At 52.2% G+C, this 18,122-nt stretch overlaps 1 protein-coding gene across 3 annotated transcripts in view; it reads left to right on the top strand.

Annotated features, from left to right (window-relative positions):
- Positions 1–545: 545 nt before the first annotated feature.
- The window catches only part of MYOM2 (myomesin 2), an 83,883-nt gene continuing 66,306 nt past the window's right edge, over positions 546–18,122 (top strand). The window contains exons 1-6 of one of the 3 annotated variants that reach the window (XM_027600378.2): positions 546–658; positions 5,896–6,014; positions 7,401–7,562; positions 10,315–10,453; positions 10,604–10,761; positions 11,766–11,858. In XM_027600378.2, the coding sequence (XP_027456179.1) occupies positions 5,908–6,014; positions 7,401–7,562; positions 10,315–10,453; positions 10,604–10,761; positions 11,766–11,858 (659 nt within the window). In that variant the 5' untranslated portion in view covers positions 546–658; positions 5,896–5,907. Of the gene's footprint in view, positions 659–956; positions 1,046–5,895; positions 6,015–7,400; positions 7,563–10,311; positions 10,454–10,603; positions 10,762–11,765; positions 11,859–18,122 lie in introns of those variants that run through there. The other 2 variants (XM_027600376.2, XM_027600377.2) reach the window with 2 other exon arrangements.

Below are 18,122 nucleotides of genomic sequence, written 5' to 3'. Positions count from 1 at the left end.
CTTTTAGGAAAGGCCGTCCTGCTAAATTAACCTCAGCATGAGACCAGTGAAAGCATGAGCAGTTTCTGGAATAAAAACAAAACCAAAAAACCTCCCCAACACACTACCCGCCCAGGAGGCCCCCTTTTCTTTCCTCTGGGACTTGCATCACTCGAGTTGAGTGCTCTGGCCAACAAGTGGTAAACTGCCCCCCCAAATTCGAGTAGCTCTTAGACTCATCTGGAAGCACCAGCGAATGGTCTGGGGAACCGGCAGCTCAACAGGATTGAAAAGAGGTCTGAGAACTTGTGCGTAAACATTGAAAGGAGTCAGAGGAAAGCCAGGCACGGTGGAATGTCGGCCCTACCCTCTTGTCCTGAGAGGAGAGAGGCACCTTCTGTGCCTCCAGACAGACACTTGGCACTTTCTGATTTTCATTTTTTCCAACTTGTTGACTTTTCCTTCCTAGGATCAGGCTGATGACTGATGATGCAGGTCATGAATTTGGGGCGAGGCTGTCCCTGTGGCTATATATAGCCTCTTCCCAGGCCATAAATGGGAGGGAGGGCTGGGCATTTGGAGGGAGAAATAGCTTTGCCTTCTTCAGCCAGAGCCTCGTCGTGGGTAAGCCGGGCGAGGCAGGGCTTCTCTCCTCTTGGCCTTTCTCCTTTCTCTCTGGGTAAGTTTTCTTTTCTCCGTTACTTTTCTGATTTGGGGCTTTGCAAGGAGGACTAGTAATGTGTGCTGCGGCTGGGAGCAGTCTGCTCTCCCAGGTGGACCTGTTTCCGGGGAAGGCAGGGTTAGCTAGCATGCTCCCTGAAGCACAGAGGAGACAGCCAACGGTTCGGCCTGAGGTCTGCGTTTCTGGGAATAGATTTCAGGCCTTTCTTTGTTTCCCACGGTCATGATCTGGACTGTCATCATGGGCGGTCCCCTCAGAGCCCTGGCCGTCCGCCCGAGGTCTGCGGCGTCTCCTGCGGGGGCCCTGAGCCCATCATTGTGGTCTGCGCTTTTGTGAGGGTCTGGGCCATGAAGGAGTCTGTGGGGACCGTGCAGATTCGAAAAGGTATGGAATAAAACTGGCTATTTTCTGAAGAGAGAGAGAGAGTCCTTAGGTCATTAGCATCGCCCTGGACGCTGGTGTCTGGAGCCGTGAGGAAGGCTGCTCTCAGCCTCTGAGGCTTTCAGCTTTAGCCTGATGGTGCCACACGGCTGTCTTCTTGTCTTCTGTGCTTTCTCATGAGCCGTCATCCTGCAGAGTCTCTCGGCTCGGCGCCCCTGCTGGAGCCCGGCGCCACCCCCCACGGCCTCAGAGCTGGGCCTGTAGGGAGGGTGGTGGGGCGGGGGCCCTGTGCCCAGGAGGGCAGCAGGGCTTGGGGAAGTGGGGCTCCGGCTGGGAGGGCTTCACTTTCCCACCTCCCGGCTCAACCCTTGCTTCCCAAGCACGAGTGACACAGGTGTATACAGAGTAAGTGGAGCAAAGACCATTGAAATGGCTTTTTAAGTAAACCCAGTCGGGGTCACTTGCAGCGCGTGTATGTGGAGCCAGCGCTGAGTGAGGGACGCCGGTCCTTTACCGAGACAAGGAGAATCTGGGGGTAAACTGCAATTTCTCTAATTGGAGATGATGGCAACTGTGTGGGTTGCTGGAAAGTTCTCCCGTCCAGGAAGCTGCACATGATCTGGTGGCTCAATCGAATTTGATCGTGCTGGAGCGTCAGGGCAGGAGGGCTCAGGGTCCTTGGAAGCTGGAGAACTCTGTGGCTGCAAGGACAGCCCTCTGCCTCTCCTGCCACAGCTCCAAAAGATTATTCGAGAAACACCGCAGAAATTTAGCTGCCAGCAATCAGATGTCACACCATGTAGGATTTCTCATTGAGGATGATTTTAAGAGGATTTTGTGCTCAGTGACTATTTCTTTTGGTGCTGAGCAGCGTGGAAAAAGCTTCGGGGCAAGTAGACCCCAGGGCCGACGAGCTTGGGCAGAGCCCGTCTTGGGGTCTGAGGGTTTAGTTCCTTGGAGGCCTAGGCCAACTGTGTGTGCCAACTCATCCTTCTCGTTCCTCTTGAAAAGCTGTCATTTGGTGTGTTCGTTGACTTCGACATTTTTAGGTGCACAAACAACAGTGTCTTTTATTAGGTGGATGTCAGTGCATGGTAGTTGAAATGTTTCCACAAATTAAAATCCTTCTTGGTGGCATGAAAGATGGTTTCCAGATACCTTTTGCAGGAAGGCGTTAGGTCTGAGCATGTCACAGACGCATGGTCCCCTGTACTTGAGGATGGGCTCACGTTTCATTTTGGTGTCATCATTCTGAGATGCGTGGGAAGACTTCGTGAGCCCTGGGGATGGGTGGGGGCTGTGGGCCGGGTGCAGAGTTAGAAGGGCAGCGAGGTGGGACGTTGGCTCTGTGTCTGATGGACCACGGACCTGGGTGGATGATTTTCGCCCCCCAGAGCTCCGTTTCCTCTCAGGGAAGGTCGACATTCACCCAGGACAGAATGAGCTCATCCGTGTCAAGTTGTGGAGTCTCCTGTGGTTTCAGGTGAATGCCGTGTGCCCCAGGCTGCAGCTGCCGAGCATGTGCTGAGTCTGCAGGGAACAGGTTTCCAAGGGAGCTCCTCGCTCCAGCTCCAGGGTGCTCAGGGACAACGGGGGAGGCTCTGAGACATGAGGCTCCCTGAGTGGCCTGGACGTGGGCGTGGCTGCACGGTGGGCCTGCTGCTCTGTCTGGGTTGCCCATGGCATTAGGAAAAGCCAGCCCAGGCCGGGGAGGGGGTTGGCGATGACACAGTGGCACAAGGGTCCACTGTCTAGGAGACGGGAGCTTGCTACCACCCGTGGAGCCGGGGGCTCCAAGATGGTCCCGTCCTTGAAATGCTGTGGTCTGTGATTCAGGCGTGGCTGCCCCCGGGCAGGTGCTCCATGTGTCTGTAAGAGATGGGTAGTAAGAGATGGGTGGAGGCGAGGATAATCCCATTTGCAGAGTCCCTGAAAGCTCCTGACTGTGATGGCCCTAGGCACAGTGTTTCATTAGGTGGGAATAAATGCAGTGATGTTCTGTTACTGCCGTGGCCCACAGCTGCCTTGGTGGGGGGAAGAAGCTCTAGCAGGTGTACTGGTCAGAGCGAGGAGCACGGGAGCCCCGTGCACTTGATCCCAGCCCCACGGCGCTAACTGTTACAAAGTGTACGCTCCTCACACAGGAAGTGTTGAGGACTTGCAGGCCGCACAAGCGCGCGTTGGGTGAGGTCGGTGATAATAGCGAGCGCTGATTGTCCTCTGAGCATTGGACAGGACACTGCGGAATGGTTACAGTATCCCCGTGCTGTGAGGGAAGCTGACCTTTCACACTCAGAACAAAAGCACAGGTCCCGCTGAGTGTGCCTTGCCCTCTTTTGGGGTGCGAGCTCCCCCAGTTTAAGCATGTCAAGATAGCCTATCCTCTCTTATCATCTGGGCCATTTTTGGACTCTTCCCTTGAACAAGAAATGCAAACAGGTCTGAAGGCTAAGTCAGCATAAATGTAAGTGATTGAGACGGGACATGACCACGGGCATGATTGCACCTACAGGCTGCGTTCCTCATTGTGCTGTCGCAGCCTTTTCCTCCGTTGGAGCAGGTGTGGTTGGCGAGAGGAGGCTGCTCCAAACTGCTGAGATGCATGCCCCGACCTGGTCTGACTTCAGCTCAGGGAGCTGACCCCAGCACACCCATGGACTCCAGAGACAGTCAATGGAATGCATGCCATTATGGGCGGAGGGCTTTTCTTGATGATTTGTCTTGATGGACTCACTGGAAAACCCACTGAGGTGCAGTTGAGGGTATTTCAGATAGTAAAGTGACCAGATGCATTTGTTTCAGATACGTTTTCCTGCCTACACCACTCCCTTCATAACAACAACAGCAAAGCCAGTGTGGTAGGGACAGCTACCAATTTTGGTTGTTTGATACCCCATGCCAGGCACGGTGTCAAGCATTCCATAGAAGCTGTATGGAGTATCAGAGTTCGGGAGGTGAGAAAGGCACCTAAGGCCATGTCCCTGTGCAGGCTCAGAATTCAGTCCCAGGTCTATCAGATGTAAGCCTGTGCTCTTGACCTTTGTGCTATGATGCCTCTTTCAAAGCTGGGGTGGGACGGAGAAGCTCTGTCCCCATGGAGCTCCGTGAGACGCGGCATCCAGAGAAGCTCTGTCTCCACGGAGTTCCATGAGATGCGGCGTTTAGAGAAGCTCATTCTGTTGCATACTTAGCATCAGATTGATGCTAGCTATAAAACACGTGCTGGACCCTCAGTGCATATGAGGTGGTTGCTTGACTACTTGATTTTTAGGAGGAAAAATTGGTATTAGTGTGGCAAAGTATAAAAGGCCCAGAAGTAGAGGTCTGATGGCCTCTGGGTGGACCAGTCCTTTCTACATGTTTTTAGGGAACTCCTTTCTCCTTCCTGGCATCTGTCCCCACCCCCAGTACAATAGGGGTTTGGATAATCCCTAAGGATCTCTTCCGGGCTTCTGTAATTCTGTTCTTCTAGGAAATCACGGTCTGCAGGAAATTGGCCATGAGGAGTCTGCTTGGACGACGTTCTGTATTTGGGTGGCTTCCTAACGCACACTCCAAGTGCTGAACGGTGGGGTGGTGGAGGGAGCAGGTGCGGGCTCTCCCACCTCAAGGCGGCACCTGCTGCTTGTCCACTGCTGGGCTGTGTCCCTCTTGTCCCTGGAGCTGGGCCTTGGGGACTTGCCTTAGAGTTCCTTCTTTGGATTTGGGCAGATTATTCTAATTTAAACACCAAGGACAAAAGTGGAGCTCAGATTTGGAATTCCTTTGGTCCTTTATTTTGGAAGTTAGTGCTCACCGAGATTTAGGAATACTGTCTATGTTACATTTTAAAGAGAATTGAGTAAGCCCTAAGTTGGCGCTGTATTTATTTTGAGTGAGCATAGGCTGCAAATGGCCCGGAGTCCAGTGCCTGCCCTACTTCAGTTCTCAGACTCCACACCACAGTATGGATCTCAGTCGTTCCTTGTTTCCAGAGAATTTAACCAAAATGTGCTCGCTTGTCCACATCCCCCCGACTTTCTTGCTGGCCCCAGCCCTGCTCCCTGCGCCCACCCCTGCCGTGAGAGTCTACATGTAACTGGTGAGATGCGATTTTAGAAGAATGGATCTGGACAGTGTCCTGGAGACGAGTTCCCTTTCCAGGTACCCTTTCGAGCAGTGAAGACCCCCGGCTCCCGGGGCAGACGCTGAAAGCCCCCGTGTGTGGTTGCAGTCTTTCCAGAACGATCTCTTGTTATGTCTCTTCAAGCATCCTGAGAGCTCGTGTTTTCCTGCCTCCTACCTTTGCTCATGGGATGCCCTGCCCCCCCGCCCCATCTCCACCTGTCAGCGTGTCCATGGTCAAGGCTCTTCTCAAGCGTCACCTCCTCAGGGGCCCTCATTTGGCTGCCCTCTGTCCTGTTATGTGTGTTCCCTCCTCATTTCCCAGAGCAGTTTGGATCTCTTTTTGCTCTTATCTTGCGTTCTAAGTATTTGTTTACTTCTCTAATCTGTGTTTTATTTTTATCCTTATCACTCACATTGCTTTTCATGTTGCCTTGAACAAGCTGGGTATTCTATAAATATTTGTTGAGCTCACAATTAAAAGAAACATAGTCTAGTCTTCTGATTTTCATAGGAGAAAACCGAACACCATATCTGGTCCTAGGGAACTTACTAGGAATCCAGATTCATAGCCTGAGATTATTTTCACTTATATAATGTTTCTTCCCTCCCCTGTCCCCTGAAAGAGTGTTGCTAATTGAACTTGATTTTCCCCTTTGGAACAATGGCAATGCTGGTGTAGAAATTGCGAGAGCAGGACTGCATTTGAGAAGGAGCTCAGCGCTATTTGACATACTCTTTGTTCGTAGGTGCACACCAAGATGTCGCTTGTCACAGTGCCCTTTTACCAAAAGCGACACAAACACTTTGACCAGTCGTACCGCAATGTTCAGACAAGGTACCTTTTGGATGAATATGCTGCGAAAAAGTAAGTTGGAATTCAGCAATTAGACCAGTAGAGCTTTGACCGTGGGTGTCTGGTGTTACAGGAGCTTTATCTAGTCCCCTGCACCCTGGACATGAACTGGTTTGGGGGGCGGGTCAGGGATGGCATGCTCCCTGATGCCCGTGCCTCACACTGGTGGGGAAATTCGGCTCTCCTGGCTGCACAGCGAACTCTGTGTGGGAGTACTGCTGGGATCCGGGTAGATCCCGGTGGATCCTGATGGATCCTGGTGGATCCTGGTAGACTGGCTCTGAGCCCCTCATTTAGACTATGAAGGCAGAGACTTTTTAATAAGTGCTCTTTGACTTTGCGCCTCTTCACACATTTTGCAGAACTAGGATCTAAAAAGTCACCAACACAGAAGGGCAGCAAGAAGGGACAATGGGAAGAATACCAGTAGGAGAGAAGCTCATGGGGGCAAAGTAAAGATCACATGGAGGCTGTTGTCAGTAGTTTTGCTACAATAATAATAAATGTAGCAGAAAGGTAAATGTATTCACTGCATCAGGGGCTCCCTGAAGCCACAGATCTGCCAGCTTCAGAAGCACAGGGTCCTCAGGGACGTGCCACACCTGCCTGGGGCTGCAGATGTCCGTGGACTCGGGAGCCCGGGGACGGCCGTGCTGACCAGCGGAAGACACTGCGGGCGTGCCGTGCTGCGGCCTCTGGAGCTTGTGCATGTCCCCGGCACCCTATATTTGGACCTGCCTATGGCCCTTGTGTCCCGTTGCCATCCCTGTAACAAGCAGCCAAACATCCACAGCCCTCCCAGCAGCCTCCGGGAGCTTCAGATCCCTTGAGATATATATAACCGTGGCATTAGGCCAAAAGCGTGGCAGAAGGCACTCGTGGGCATGGGTGGGAAATGGCAAGGGTAGGAGAGGAGCTCATGTGTGAAGGCGCCCTTCTGAGGACGTGCGTGTGCAGATGGGGGCAATGCCTGTGCAGGGATGTAGGTTTCTGTGTGCACGCATGTGTGAGTGCACGTGTGTGTGAATGTGCAGCTGGGGGCAGTGCCCGCACAAGGATATAAGTTTCTGTGTGTGTACACACGTGTGTGAGTGCTCATGTGTGAGTGTGCATGCATGTGAGTGCACATGTGTGTGAGTGTGCACACGTGTGAGTGTGCAGCTGGGGGCAGTGCCTGCACAGGGACGTAGTTTCTATGAGTGTATGTACACACATGTGCTGGTGTGCTCAGGAAGGCACGTACACGTGTGCCTGCACACGTGTGTGCACGTGCTCATTCGTGTTCGTGTGCCGGCACGGTTCAAGGCTGACGTGCGTGCAGGAGAAACGGGGTGTGGTTTGTTAGGATGAATTTGCACACTCCTCTAACACGTCGGATTGTTTCCGTGTCCCATCCAGGCGCACCTCCAGCCACTCATCTTCCCAGAAGGCTTTCTCACAGAAGTCATCTTCCCAGAGAGTGGCCGGCCAGACGGCGTTTAGGGGGGCGACCTGCAGTATCTGTGCAAAGAGACTGAGCACCGAGGCTCTGGAGGAGGAGGAGCAGGAGAAGAAGAGGCGGTGAGCTTCTGCCCCCTCTCCCGCCCCGCCCCTCCCAGCACTGCGGTGGCACGGCACCACGGCCGGGGGCTCTGGGGAGGGTCTGCGGCCACAGAGGGGACAATGACAGGCATTTAGCCAAGAACACAGCCGAGAGCCTGGAGGGTCACCCTTGCCTCTGTGAAGGCCACCAGTGCCCAGCATCTTGTTCCCTGTCTAGCTCAGTGAGTCCTAAGCATAACCGTGTGGGGCATTTTCCAGCTCGTTCTGCACAACCGAACTTGCCCACGTGGCCACGCTTGCGGTGGATCCCGTGTCTGCACTCTGTCCTATCCCACGCTTCTCCCATGAAAGCACTGAGACCTGACAGGTTGAAGTTCACGTCGAGTTTCCCCCGACAGCCTCTTTAGCTGGAACGCAGGGCAGTGAGGTTGTTGGCCGGCAAGGTGATCTTCCAAACAGGCCGGCATTTCCAGCGGGTGTCTGAGTGGAAACATTGTGACGGCTGTGCCCAGCATTGCAGGGGACTCAGCTCATAGGGGAAAATGTCCCAGGAATGACATGGATTAATGAGGACGTCAGTCTTCACAAATTGTTTCCAGGTCACAGAGAAACAGGTGGTGATCTTACAAGAACAAAATAGTGAAGCATGCCATGAACGCTTTGTGTTATACCTGCTCTGTTTTCCCCCTCACCTCCCCCTATTATTTCTAGAAAATGGTCTCTGTATTCTTACCCACTTAAAACCTGAAGGAGAAAATGAGAATTGGCAAACGTGTTTCATTTTGAACCTAGCACTACAATGAAGGGACCTGTGTAACAAAAATGGGCAGCTGGAAAGATCAGGCTTCATTTGGCACACTTTGAATGATCTTTTAGATGCCTTCTGCGAATTTTGCCATGTACATTTTATGGTAAAGTGAGGATTTCTTCTGTGAGAGAATCACATCAAAATGTGCACATTACCAAAAACTGGATTTTCTGTTATTGGACTATTTAAAAAATGGTTCTATCTTTATTTAGGGTGTGGGTATGGAAGTGAGAAGTTTAGACCTTTATAATTTTATTAATTATTCCTTGTGGTGACCTTGAGCATGTCACAGAAAATCTCTATTCCTCAATTTCCACAGGAGTGAATGGGGGGAATGTCAGCTTCTGTTAATTAGAGGGGTCAGGGAGTAGGTTACCGTGATTCACACGGTTTTGGCAGTAATCACTTTTGGGACAATCCCCGCTGTTGGAAGTCTTTTTGAGACACACAAGGCTACTCTCCTGGAGTAGTCCTTTGACCCCCAGCATGTATGTGGGTTATAGCCTGGGTCTCTCCAGCTCCTTTTGTTCTTCCCCTCCTGTGGCAGATCCTAGTTTAAGGTATGGGACAAACTGGTCCTTCTCGAAAGATGAATCCGTGGGTGCATCACTGATTAACTGCTATGTCTCCGTATAAAATAAAAGCCACAGAAGCATCGGCATGCTTTGAAGATCTCAGCATGGTCTTCTGGAGGATTCAGGAGATTAGATGCTTTTCCTTCTGTCCTGGTGAAAGACGGGCCCCCGTGCATCATGCCCGGGCTGTCCTCGGGGCTCATCACTAAGTGTCAGTGTGTGATGGGTGACATTCTGCCGGAGAGGCCCGAGGAAGGCGTGGCAGTGGGCGGGGCGGTGCTGGGTGCACAAAGACGGCACTGGGGCCAGATTGACGGCACCTCACTCTCGACTCTTACAGATCAAGAAGCTGAATTTTTTTGGGCGCCTGGGTGGCTCAGTTGGTTAAGCGACTGCCTTCGGCTCAGGTCATGATCCTGGAGTCCCGGGATCGAGTCCCACATCAGGCTCCCTGCTCAGTAGGGAGTCTGCTGCTCCCTCTGACCCTCTCCCCTCTCATGCTCTCTCTCTATCTCATTCTCTCCCTCAAATAAATAAATAAAATCTTTAAAAAACAAACAAACAAAAAAAGAAGCTGAATTTTTTATTGAATCCCTTTTATTCTTCTGGAACACAGACTTACTTCTTACGTGCATCTGTTGATTCAGGAGGCTTTCATGCAGCCCTAGAGTCATTCGGAATCAGCAGCCTCCCCAGGAAAACAGGCGGTTTTTATGAGCTCCATATGCAGAAGAAAGCGCAGGGGGGGTGGGGTTCAGGCTCTCCTTACATTGTCTGTGTTGGCTGTTAAGCAGACACCAGCCCAGCAGGGCCTAAGCACTGGGTGCCAGACCCCCGGGCGGCCAAGCTCTTGGCCTTAGGGATGGGGAGACGGTGTCCTGAGAAGGTGGAGTGAGTTGCTCCGAGGTACAGACTTTACTGAGCATGTGTGAGTCATCATGGGGTCCAGAGCTGTAGACAAGTCCGATTTTAGGGGCCTCAGACTCCCTTTGTGACTCTGCGTCTGTTCCTGACGTTGTGCATTATGCGCGTCCCGGGTGCACGTCTGCTCACCGCAATCCGCAGAAGAGCACCGGCCTCTGAGCGGTGTGATTGCGCGCTCCTCCCGGTAGAAGGAGGGTTGGCGCATCTTCTCCCATAACTTTTATTTACGAATCCTATGTCTGCCCTTCTTACAACTGCTTTGTGTATGGTACTAGCCCTCTAGCCAGACCATAGTCTTGAAAGAAAGAGATTAAAATTAAGCAGAAATAGCTTTTCTCAATTCCTCTTCTTGCTCTCCACTTGAGAAAATCCTGGGAAAGAGCATGTGTGGTCTCCAGACCTTTGATGACCACTCACCCTTTCTGCGTGTCACGAGAGTAACGTCACTTCTTTGCCCCAGCAGGTACCAGTCTCTGGTGGCCTCTTATGGGGAAGCCAAGCGGGAGCGTTTCCTCCGGGATCTGGCTGAGATGGAGGAAAATATGCACCAGGCGCGCACACAGGCTCAGGACAAGCTGGACAAATACGCCATTCAGGAGATGGTAGGGGGACCTCTGGTGCTCCTTGAGAGGCGTGGGTCTGGTCGTGGGTTGTCTGCATGACATGCGTATGGCCCATGGGCAGAGAGCCTTGCTGGCCCATGCCGCGCCCCTTCCTGCAGCGTGCTGACCTGGCCTTGCTTCCCGGGGCAGGTGGAGGACAAGCTGACCGGGCACAGGCACTCCTACTTGGAGCGGATGCGCCGGGCCCCCGAGATCCTGGTGCGCCTGAGGTCCCACACCGTCTGGGAGAGAATGTCTGTGAAACTCTGCTTCACTGTGCAAGGGTTTCCCACCCCCGTGGTGCAGTGGTGAGTGTGGGCGGGTGGCCTGCCCCCGGGTCTGAGGAGGGCTGGACTGCACTCTCTCACGAGGATCTGGTAACAGCTGGTGCCAATGTGCAGATGAGGAAGAGCCACCTGAAGGGATCGTGTGGCACACACCCCATTCCATTGCCCACTGTGTGTGAAACTCCATGGGACATACATTTATAAACACTCACTGAATGGCCACCATAAATGCCATGCCGGCATTTTATTTTAGTGAAATTGGCTCAGCTGACTTTCAGAGGAAGTCTACTTAAGAATAAGTTCCTTCAGATGATCTGAATGGTGGGGCCGCGTGTGGTGCTGTGGTTGATTGCACCTGATGATGTCAAGAATCAAGTCTCCAGGCCCCAGACCCTTGTGTTTCTCCATCTGTTGCATACCTATGTTTGTTGCCCCACTTGCTGGAAGTGATAATAACATTCCCCAAGTTTATAGCCTGCTGCAAAGACCATACACATTTTGCTCGTAACCTGACTGGGGCACTCAGCCCAGATCAGAAATTTAGTTCCAGGTTCTGTGGTGGTTTGCCAGGCAGGCTGCGGAGGCAGCGACCCACCAACTCTCAGTCTCAGGGAGACAAGGTCCTGCTGTCCCAGGTGGGGTGCAGAGGCCAGCTTCCTGCAGTCAGGATCCCATAGAACTCCCCAGAGAGGCTGGCCTGGGACGCAGCTCACACTGGCAACATTCTTTTCTTAGGGAATGATTTATCCTGAATTCCTCACGAAGTCCAAGGACACTCGTGGCGCTCTCTGACATAGGTTGAGGACGGCCCAGATAGGCTGAATTCTGCAGGAGCTGCTCTCTCCTAAGCAGACAGACAGACTTGGGCCCTGGGTCACCCCTAGTTGCTCCGCTGTGCCGGCCCCAGGTCCTGGGAAGTGGAGCTCACAGACGCAGGGCGATAGCATCCCTAAGGGCCCTAAAGAAGGCGGGGACAAAATGCAAATTCCCCTTTGCCTTTGCAGTAACTTGTTTCCCTTGTGCAGGTATAAGAATGGTAGTTTGATCTGCCAAGCAGGAGAGCCGGGCAAGTACAGAATCGAGAGCAAGTATGGCGTGCACACGCTGGAGATCAATAGGTAAGGTGTTGGGCATGGTGGGCGCCTGGGGACACCTGCTTCAAACACTCAGTGATCCAAACACAGGAGAGACCTCACAGTTGGAGACAGGAGGTCAGGGGGCACCACGTCCATTCTATGCCATGGGACTTTGGTAGTATTTCTGACTTAAGCTGTGGGGGAAGCTTCTGGAAGCTTGCTGTCCTTGGTGTCAGACCCCCAGTAGGCAAACCTGCAGCTCTGTCCAGGCTCCTGCTCTGGGAGCAAAGAGAATGGCTGGTTTAGGGACAGACGGTGGCGTTCAGGTGCACAGGTGACCGTGGATGCAGAAGACTCCCCACACCTGTCCAGCAGGGAGCGCATCGCGTGCCAGGTTTGGGGACCAGTGCCTAACTAAACCCAAGCTCCTCAAAGAAACATAACTTCTATCTTTTTTTCATAAATTGAAAAAATGTAGAATACAGATGAGGAAAAGAAAATAAAAATCATTCATATTTCCCACAGCATCAGTATTTTGCTGTAAAGATAGCTTTTCATTTTCCTTACACAGCATGTGCATGCACGCACACACACACACTTAGATTCTGCATTTCTTCTTCTGCTTCTGTGTACACACAGTTTTTATTTCATAAGAAGATCATAACATGGTGCAATCTGCCTTTTCTCACAGTATATCATGACATTTTCCCATGGCTCAGCTGTTAATCTGATGGGTAAATGGGGCTCGTTACTGCACTGTAATTTAGGGACTGCAACCAGAGACCTGGGTTTGGATACCCGATCTACCGTGTACCCTGTGACTTTGGATGGATCATTAACTCTTCCTGAATTGTAATATTTTTATCTGAAAGTCATTATCAAGAGACATGATAAAAAATTTTATCTTCTCTGTTGGCTTAATGGGAACGATCATGAAGACCAAATAAGGCCGTATATATTTTCATATGTTATATAAACATGTGGTGAGTGTGTGTGTAGTAAGTTATATGAAGTCCTTTCCAGGAAAAGATGAGGGGTACTAATGTAAATGCAAAAGTCAGTAAGACATTGGAACATATAACTTTATTGATTTTATTATTACTAACTTGTAGAGCGACCACATCATAATTAGGCTCAGTTTACTTAGAGGTAAAATAATCTGCAATAAAATAATTCTTAGTGAAATGGTCCCACTGAAATAATCCCCAAGGTGACTTGGCGAGGTCCCAAGTTAGTACGACAGAGCATTCACCACGGAAACTTCTCCCTGATGCATTCTTCGACCGAGGGGATTCTTTCCTTTTGTATACCTCAGTTTTGCTGAAGAAAGGGTTACTCTGATGTGCTCCTTCTGTGTGACCAGTGTGTGGGGCTCAGGCCCACACACCAGAAGGGAGGTGGGGTGTTCACCCCAGGAGCATGTGGGGGCACGGAGGGAAGTCACGGAGAGGAAGCGTCAGGGGTTGGGACTCTGCCAGACCAGCCTCGCAGGCTTCTTACTGAAGCCAGATGATGGGATCCATCTGGGGAGGGGGTGGTGAGGCACCTGCTCAGACATGGGGGGGGTCCCCCTGAGCTGACTCAGCAGGGTTCCTGCGCGGGAGGACCAGGCCCAGGCCTGAGGTTCAAGGAGCCTGGCCCACGTTGCTCTGGGAGGGAGTTCGCCATGTCCCCGTTTCCGCCCCCGGGGAGGATGGTTTTACCGCGTTTCTTTGCTTTTTTGCCTTGCGCTCACTGGGTCTTCCTCTGCCTCCGGCCTGTGTTCTTCTTCCTTCTGTTTCCCAACTTCGGACTTGGGGTGGGAGCCCAGGCTTGAGCCCCTTCAGGCACTGCCCGCCCGGCACTCCCAGGCTGCACCTGCGGGGGGCGCCCGCCGGCTGCCAGCACCAGGCTCTACAGCCTCCCCACTCCTCACGCCGGCGGGGGGCCGGCTGCCTCACGGGTCCGACAGGGCCTTGGATGAGCCTCTGGAGGAGGCCTGCTGGGTTCCCCATCACCACAACCAGCTCTCCACCTGCAGACTCTTCAGAACAGGTGTTAGAAGGTTGTGATTAAGATGAATATTTGTGACAAGTGGCTTTCCAGGTAAATGTGAGGCTGTTTTAAAAAACTGGACGGCCAGGCCTTCTAGGCCTTCTGGTGCTATTTTTTGAGAACCTACTGTGTGCCAGGCACTGGTCCAGACACTTGGGATAAGGGATCGAAACCAAGGTCCTCTTCTTTGAGGTCTTATAATCTGCCATAAGGAGGTGAACCGTAAGCACAATAAAAAAGTGAATTATATAGTAGATCAGGAGGCCAGGGTACTGGGTGTGGGGAGTGGGGACCTGTTGGTGTTGGGGTGGGCTGGGATATGGGGTTAGAGCAGGGTGGTCAGGCTGGCCCTAACTGAGAAGACATCCTCGGGGCAAGGCTTGGGGGTGGAACACCCTGACCCCTTGCTGTAATTCTCGGAGAATAAGGTTCTCTCCTTTGATTTCCAAAACATGTGTCTATTTGAGTAGCCAGAAAGCCACACTGTGTAGAAGGAGAACATCGCCTTCATCGTGGAGAGTGTGCTGAGTTCAGGGCTGTCTCTTCTGTACCCGGGTGCGCCATGGCTGCTTAGGGGTCCCTAGGTCAGCCCGAGTTTTCACCCAGCTTGCTTCCGAGTTAACAACTGCATTTACAAGGGAAAACCATTTCCTGTTCTCAAGTATGAAACTTTTACACTTATCCTGGGTGTAATGCCAGCTTTGAACCCAGCGCACTGACAAACCGGTGAGTCTGTCAGCTGTAAGTTTGTAAACTGAGGCCCGGGACGCCGTGGTCCATGGCTCAGCAGCCCAGGTCCCTGTGGAGACGGACTTGCCCAGCACTCCTATCTGCCCGGGGACCCTGTCCGCAGCTGACGAGCGAAGGGGGAGCCTGCTGTCTCCGCACAGCTCAGCTGTTCATACCAAACTGCTGAGTTGCCATCATTTGATCCATGGCCATTTTGAGTGCAGTGGAATGTGCTGCCGGCCCGGGAGGGAGGGAGCTCCCCCTTCAGCTGCCGGGGTGACGTTTGCCCCTATGAATACTCCTTGGCTGCTGCCTGAATTCTTCAAGTGCTTCTGACCCTTTGGTGCTGTTCGAACTTAGACTGTAATCGACACGATTTTATATGCTCATAAAATTTTCCTTGGGGACTCATAATGTGAGTCCTGTTTCTTCACAGAATTTTAATGCTGCGCTCATGCTTTTATGAAAGCACAAAGGATGACCTCGTGCAGGTTTTGTGTCCAGCACCACCCCTGCCCCCTCGCCGCAGCCAGGCCGACCTCCTGGGCGCATTAGTTTAGACTTCCATATGCAAACTCTCATTTGAGTTAAATTGTAATTCCAGTGTGGACACGGCTTCCAGGGGAAGGATGCTGGGCCCGAGTTCCCAGGACAGGTCACGGGCGATGTAAGCATTTGTCGGATTACCCTCCTGAAAGGACGTCAGAGGGCATGACTTTCTCCCATGCAGTTGCCTGGGGGACACTTCAAGACTCGGAGATGCACAAGTGCCCCATGGAAGTTTGTAGAGATTGAGACCTCTGTCTATCCTGGGAACCTGTCCAAACAGAACATAAAATCCTCTGCCTCCTAACCATGTGCATATGCAATTTCTCACAGCGTGGAGGATGGGCCAGAAGCAGGCTCTGGGGGCCGGCTGTGTGCTACCTCTTGCTGTGGCCTTGGGGTGGAGAGAGGAACGGAGTCCTGCTGGGGTGTGGGAAGGCATATGGGTCCCGAGATTACCTGTGCACAAAATTTTGCGTAGGGCACAGGCTCCTCAAAATCTGCATGCCCAGCCTGTCCACCCCTTGGCTTGTACTCTGCACTGGCGCTCGGGTCCCGTCCTTCCTGCAGCCTGCCCGCAGCTCCAGCACGGGGTGGCACAGGTAAGCCTGGCCCCCAGTCCAGACAGGTATGCTTGCTGATCATCTCTGTGTGTCCCAGTGTATTATTTTATGCAACATAAAACATTTGCAAAGGAGAAACGCAGAAACAATGTAAAAAGAGTAGACATCACAGAAGTGAGGACTCACACCTCCACACCCAGTGGGCCGTGTGCACTCCCTCCACGGGGCACGGGGATGCATGGGACAATTACAGTAAAGCAGGAGGTCTGCGTATTTGGGGGGTATGCACTTCTTTACACCCCAGAGGACGCCGCGGGGCACATCCCTTTCTGGAGAAATGCACACACGCGCATCCACACACCAAAGGACATTCCAGCTCCTAAGTGCAGGCTTCCTTCTCCCCAGCCCATCCATCCCGCTAATTACTACGTGCTAATCGGTCCCTTGACAAGTTTGTCAGTGCTAATGTGTTAGGTGGTTCTCCTCCATGTCTTATTCTCAACTGGAAAACCAGCTCAAGATCTTGTGGGAGGAGCTGCCGTGTCGGTGGGCCACCTTGCCCTCCCTGGGGGAGGTCCGGTTTGAAAACTCTGGGGGACAGTTTGGGAAGCACTGGTATCAAATCCCACCCAGAAGGGTTTGTCAGAGGGATCAAGAATACAGTGCCCAGCTGGACCACGCTGGTGAGATCTCTATACGCTCCGTCTGAGGACTCGAGTAGGTGTAGCAGTAGGGGCCGCCCCCCTTTGGGAATTGGTAGGGACACTGGCCGGGGGACAGTGTCTCGGCTCAGGGGGGTTGCCCCCTCGCTGGACCAGCCTGCTTTCTGGGCTCCGTGGAAGTGTCAGCCATGTCGCTCCTCCTCCTAAGACTTAGTCCCTGTGAGCTTGCAGACAGGCTCCAGGTCAGGAGACTTGGATCAAGCGGTTTTCTCAGGGTGCCATGCTGCTCTGCAGGTGGCCCGGGCCAGTGATGCTCCCGGCTGTGTCCATGGGATGCCCGGCTCTCCCTCTTCTTCCCTGTCGTGATATAGCCCATGGGGGTGTTGGCTGGAGGGAAAGGTGTGCGGCTAATCCCAGAAGAAGGATACCTTCCTGTTTACAGAATGCATTGATGAAAATATAATGGTTTCATTGTTTAGAAGAAATCACACAAGCGCAAAAAAAATGATAATAATTCAAGCAATGCTTAAGGGTAAGGAAGAGAAGTAATCATGCCTTCTGTGTAGACCCCCTGCCCCAGCCGCCCCTGACGGTCTGTGTGCCTGAGGGCGCGTGTGCCGGTGCGGAACAGTAATGCTCCGAAGCCTCCTCTCCCCGTTACTGGAGACACTGTGTGCTTTTTGGTCAAAGGAAATATTTTCAGCTCCAAGTGGAATAGGGAAGAAAGTCAAGTTACTAACCATCCCCAAAGAACAGGTTTGTCTCTGGGGCATTGGCTCCTTGACGCATTTTAAAAGAAAGCCTGGAGTCAACTTTTTCTTTTCTTTTTTTTTCTTGCGTGTGGAATTTTGTGTGTAATTTCTCTCCCCAGATTAATATCACGGTCCTGACGCCCACTTCTCGGACAGGTGGCGGAAGCTGCCGGAAAGAGTGCATGTCCTGGATTTACATGCACCTTTTTTACCCAACTTCTTCAAGTGTCAACGTTCTCACCACGTTAATACATAATCGTGTGTGTTTTTGAGGGCGCTGGAGCCTATTACACAGGATACGTTAAAGTAAAAGTAACCAGCAGAGTGTCCGGTATTTGGTAAAAAAGCTCAGCAGATGCCAGATCCTCCACCTTACATCCCTGGTCCCTGTGACACTTTCTGGTGGGAACATAGTTCACAGCCAAGAAAATAAGCTTCAGCTTTTGTAAGATCCATCTGTGGGGGAGGGGTTGCAGAGGAGCTCCACCCTGGAGGGACTGGGGTCTGGTCGTTGCTGGGTCCTTGTTCTTTCTGGGGTGGACATGCAACCTCACTGCGACTCCTTAGTGATGGCTGCCTCAGGCAGGTCTGGTTCAGACAACTTCAGAACACCCTGGGGTGGCTGCTTCATATCTGGGTGATCTTTTGGGGTTTGGGGCATAATCTCCCATACACATGAGAATCCCTGGTAGGGAGGGAGGTGGAGTGGATTTTCCTGGAGGTTGAGGTCCATGGAGCCTTCCCACTGGCAAGATAAAGCCATGAATTCTACCCACGTAGAAAAATGGAACCAGCAGGGAGGAGAGACTTCCCCTTGAGGATGAGACTGAGGCTTTCCAGAAATGTCCATCCATACGGTTTCCCTCAAAGACAAAGGCCAACCATAGTCTGGAGCCAGACCTTACCGCGTCTATAATTAATACCTTGTTCCGAGGATGGAACTGGCATTGTTCTTAAACAAATCACTCATGAACAAAGGATCCAGGTCACATGAGTGGCTTTCAAAGAATGCTAGTGTTT

Source organism: Zalophus californianus, chromosome 2, assembly GCF_009762305.2.
Source record: "Zalophus californianus isolate mZalCal1 chromosome 2, mZalCal1.pri.v2, whole genome shotgun sequence".
NCBI classification, from domain to species: domain Eukaryota; kingdom Metazoa; phylum Chordata; class Mammalia; order Carnivora; family Otariidae; genus Zalophus; species Zalophus californianus.
The sequence above is the reverse complement of the archived record's forward strand: the minus strand, read 5'-3'. Positions and strand labels throughout refer to the sequence as shown.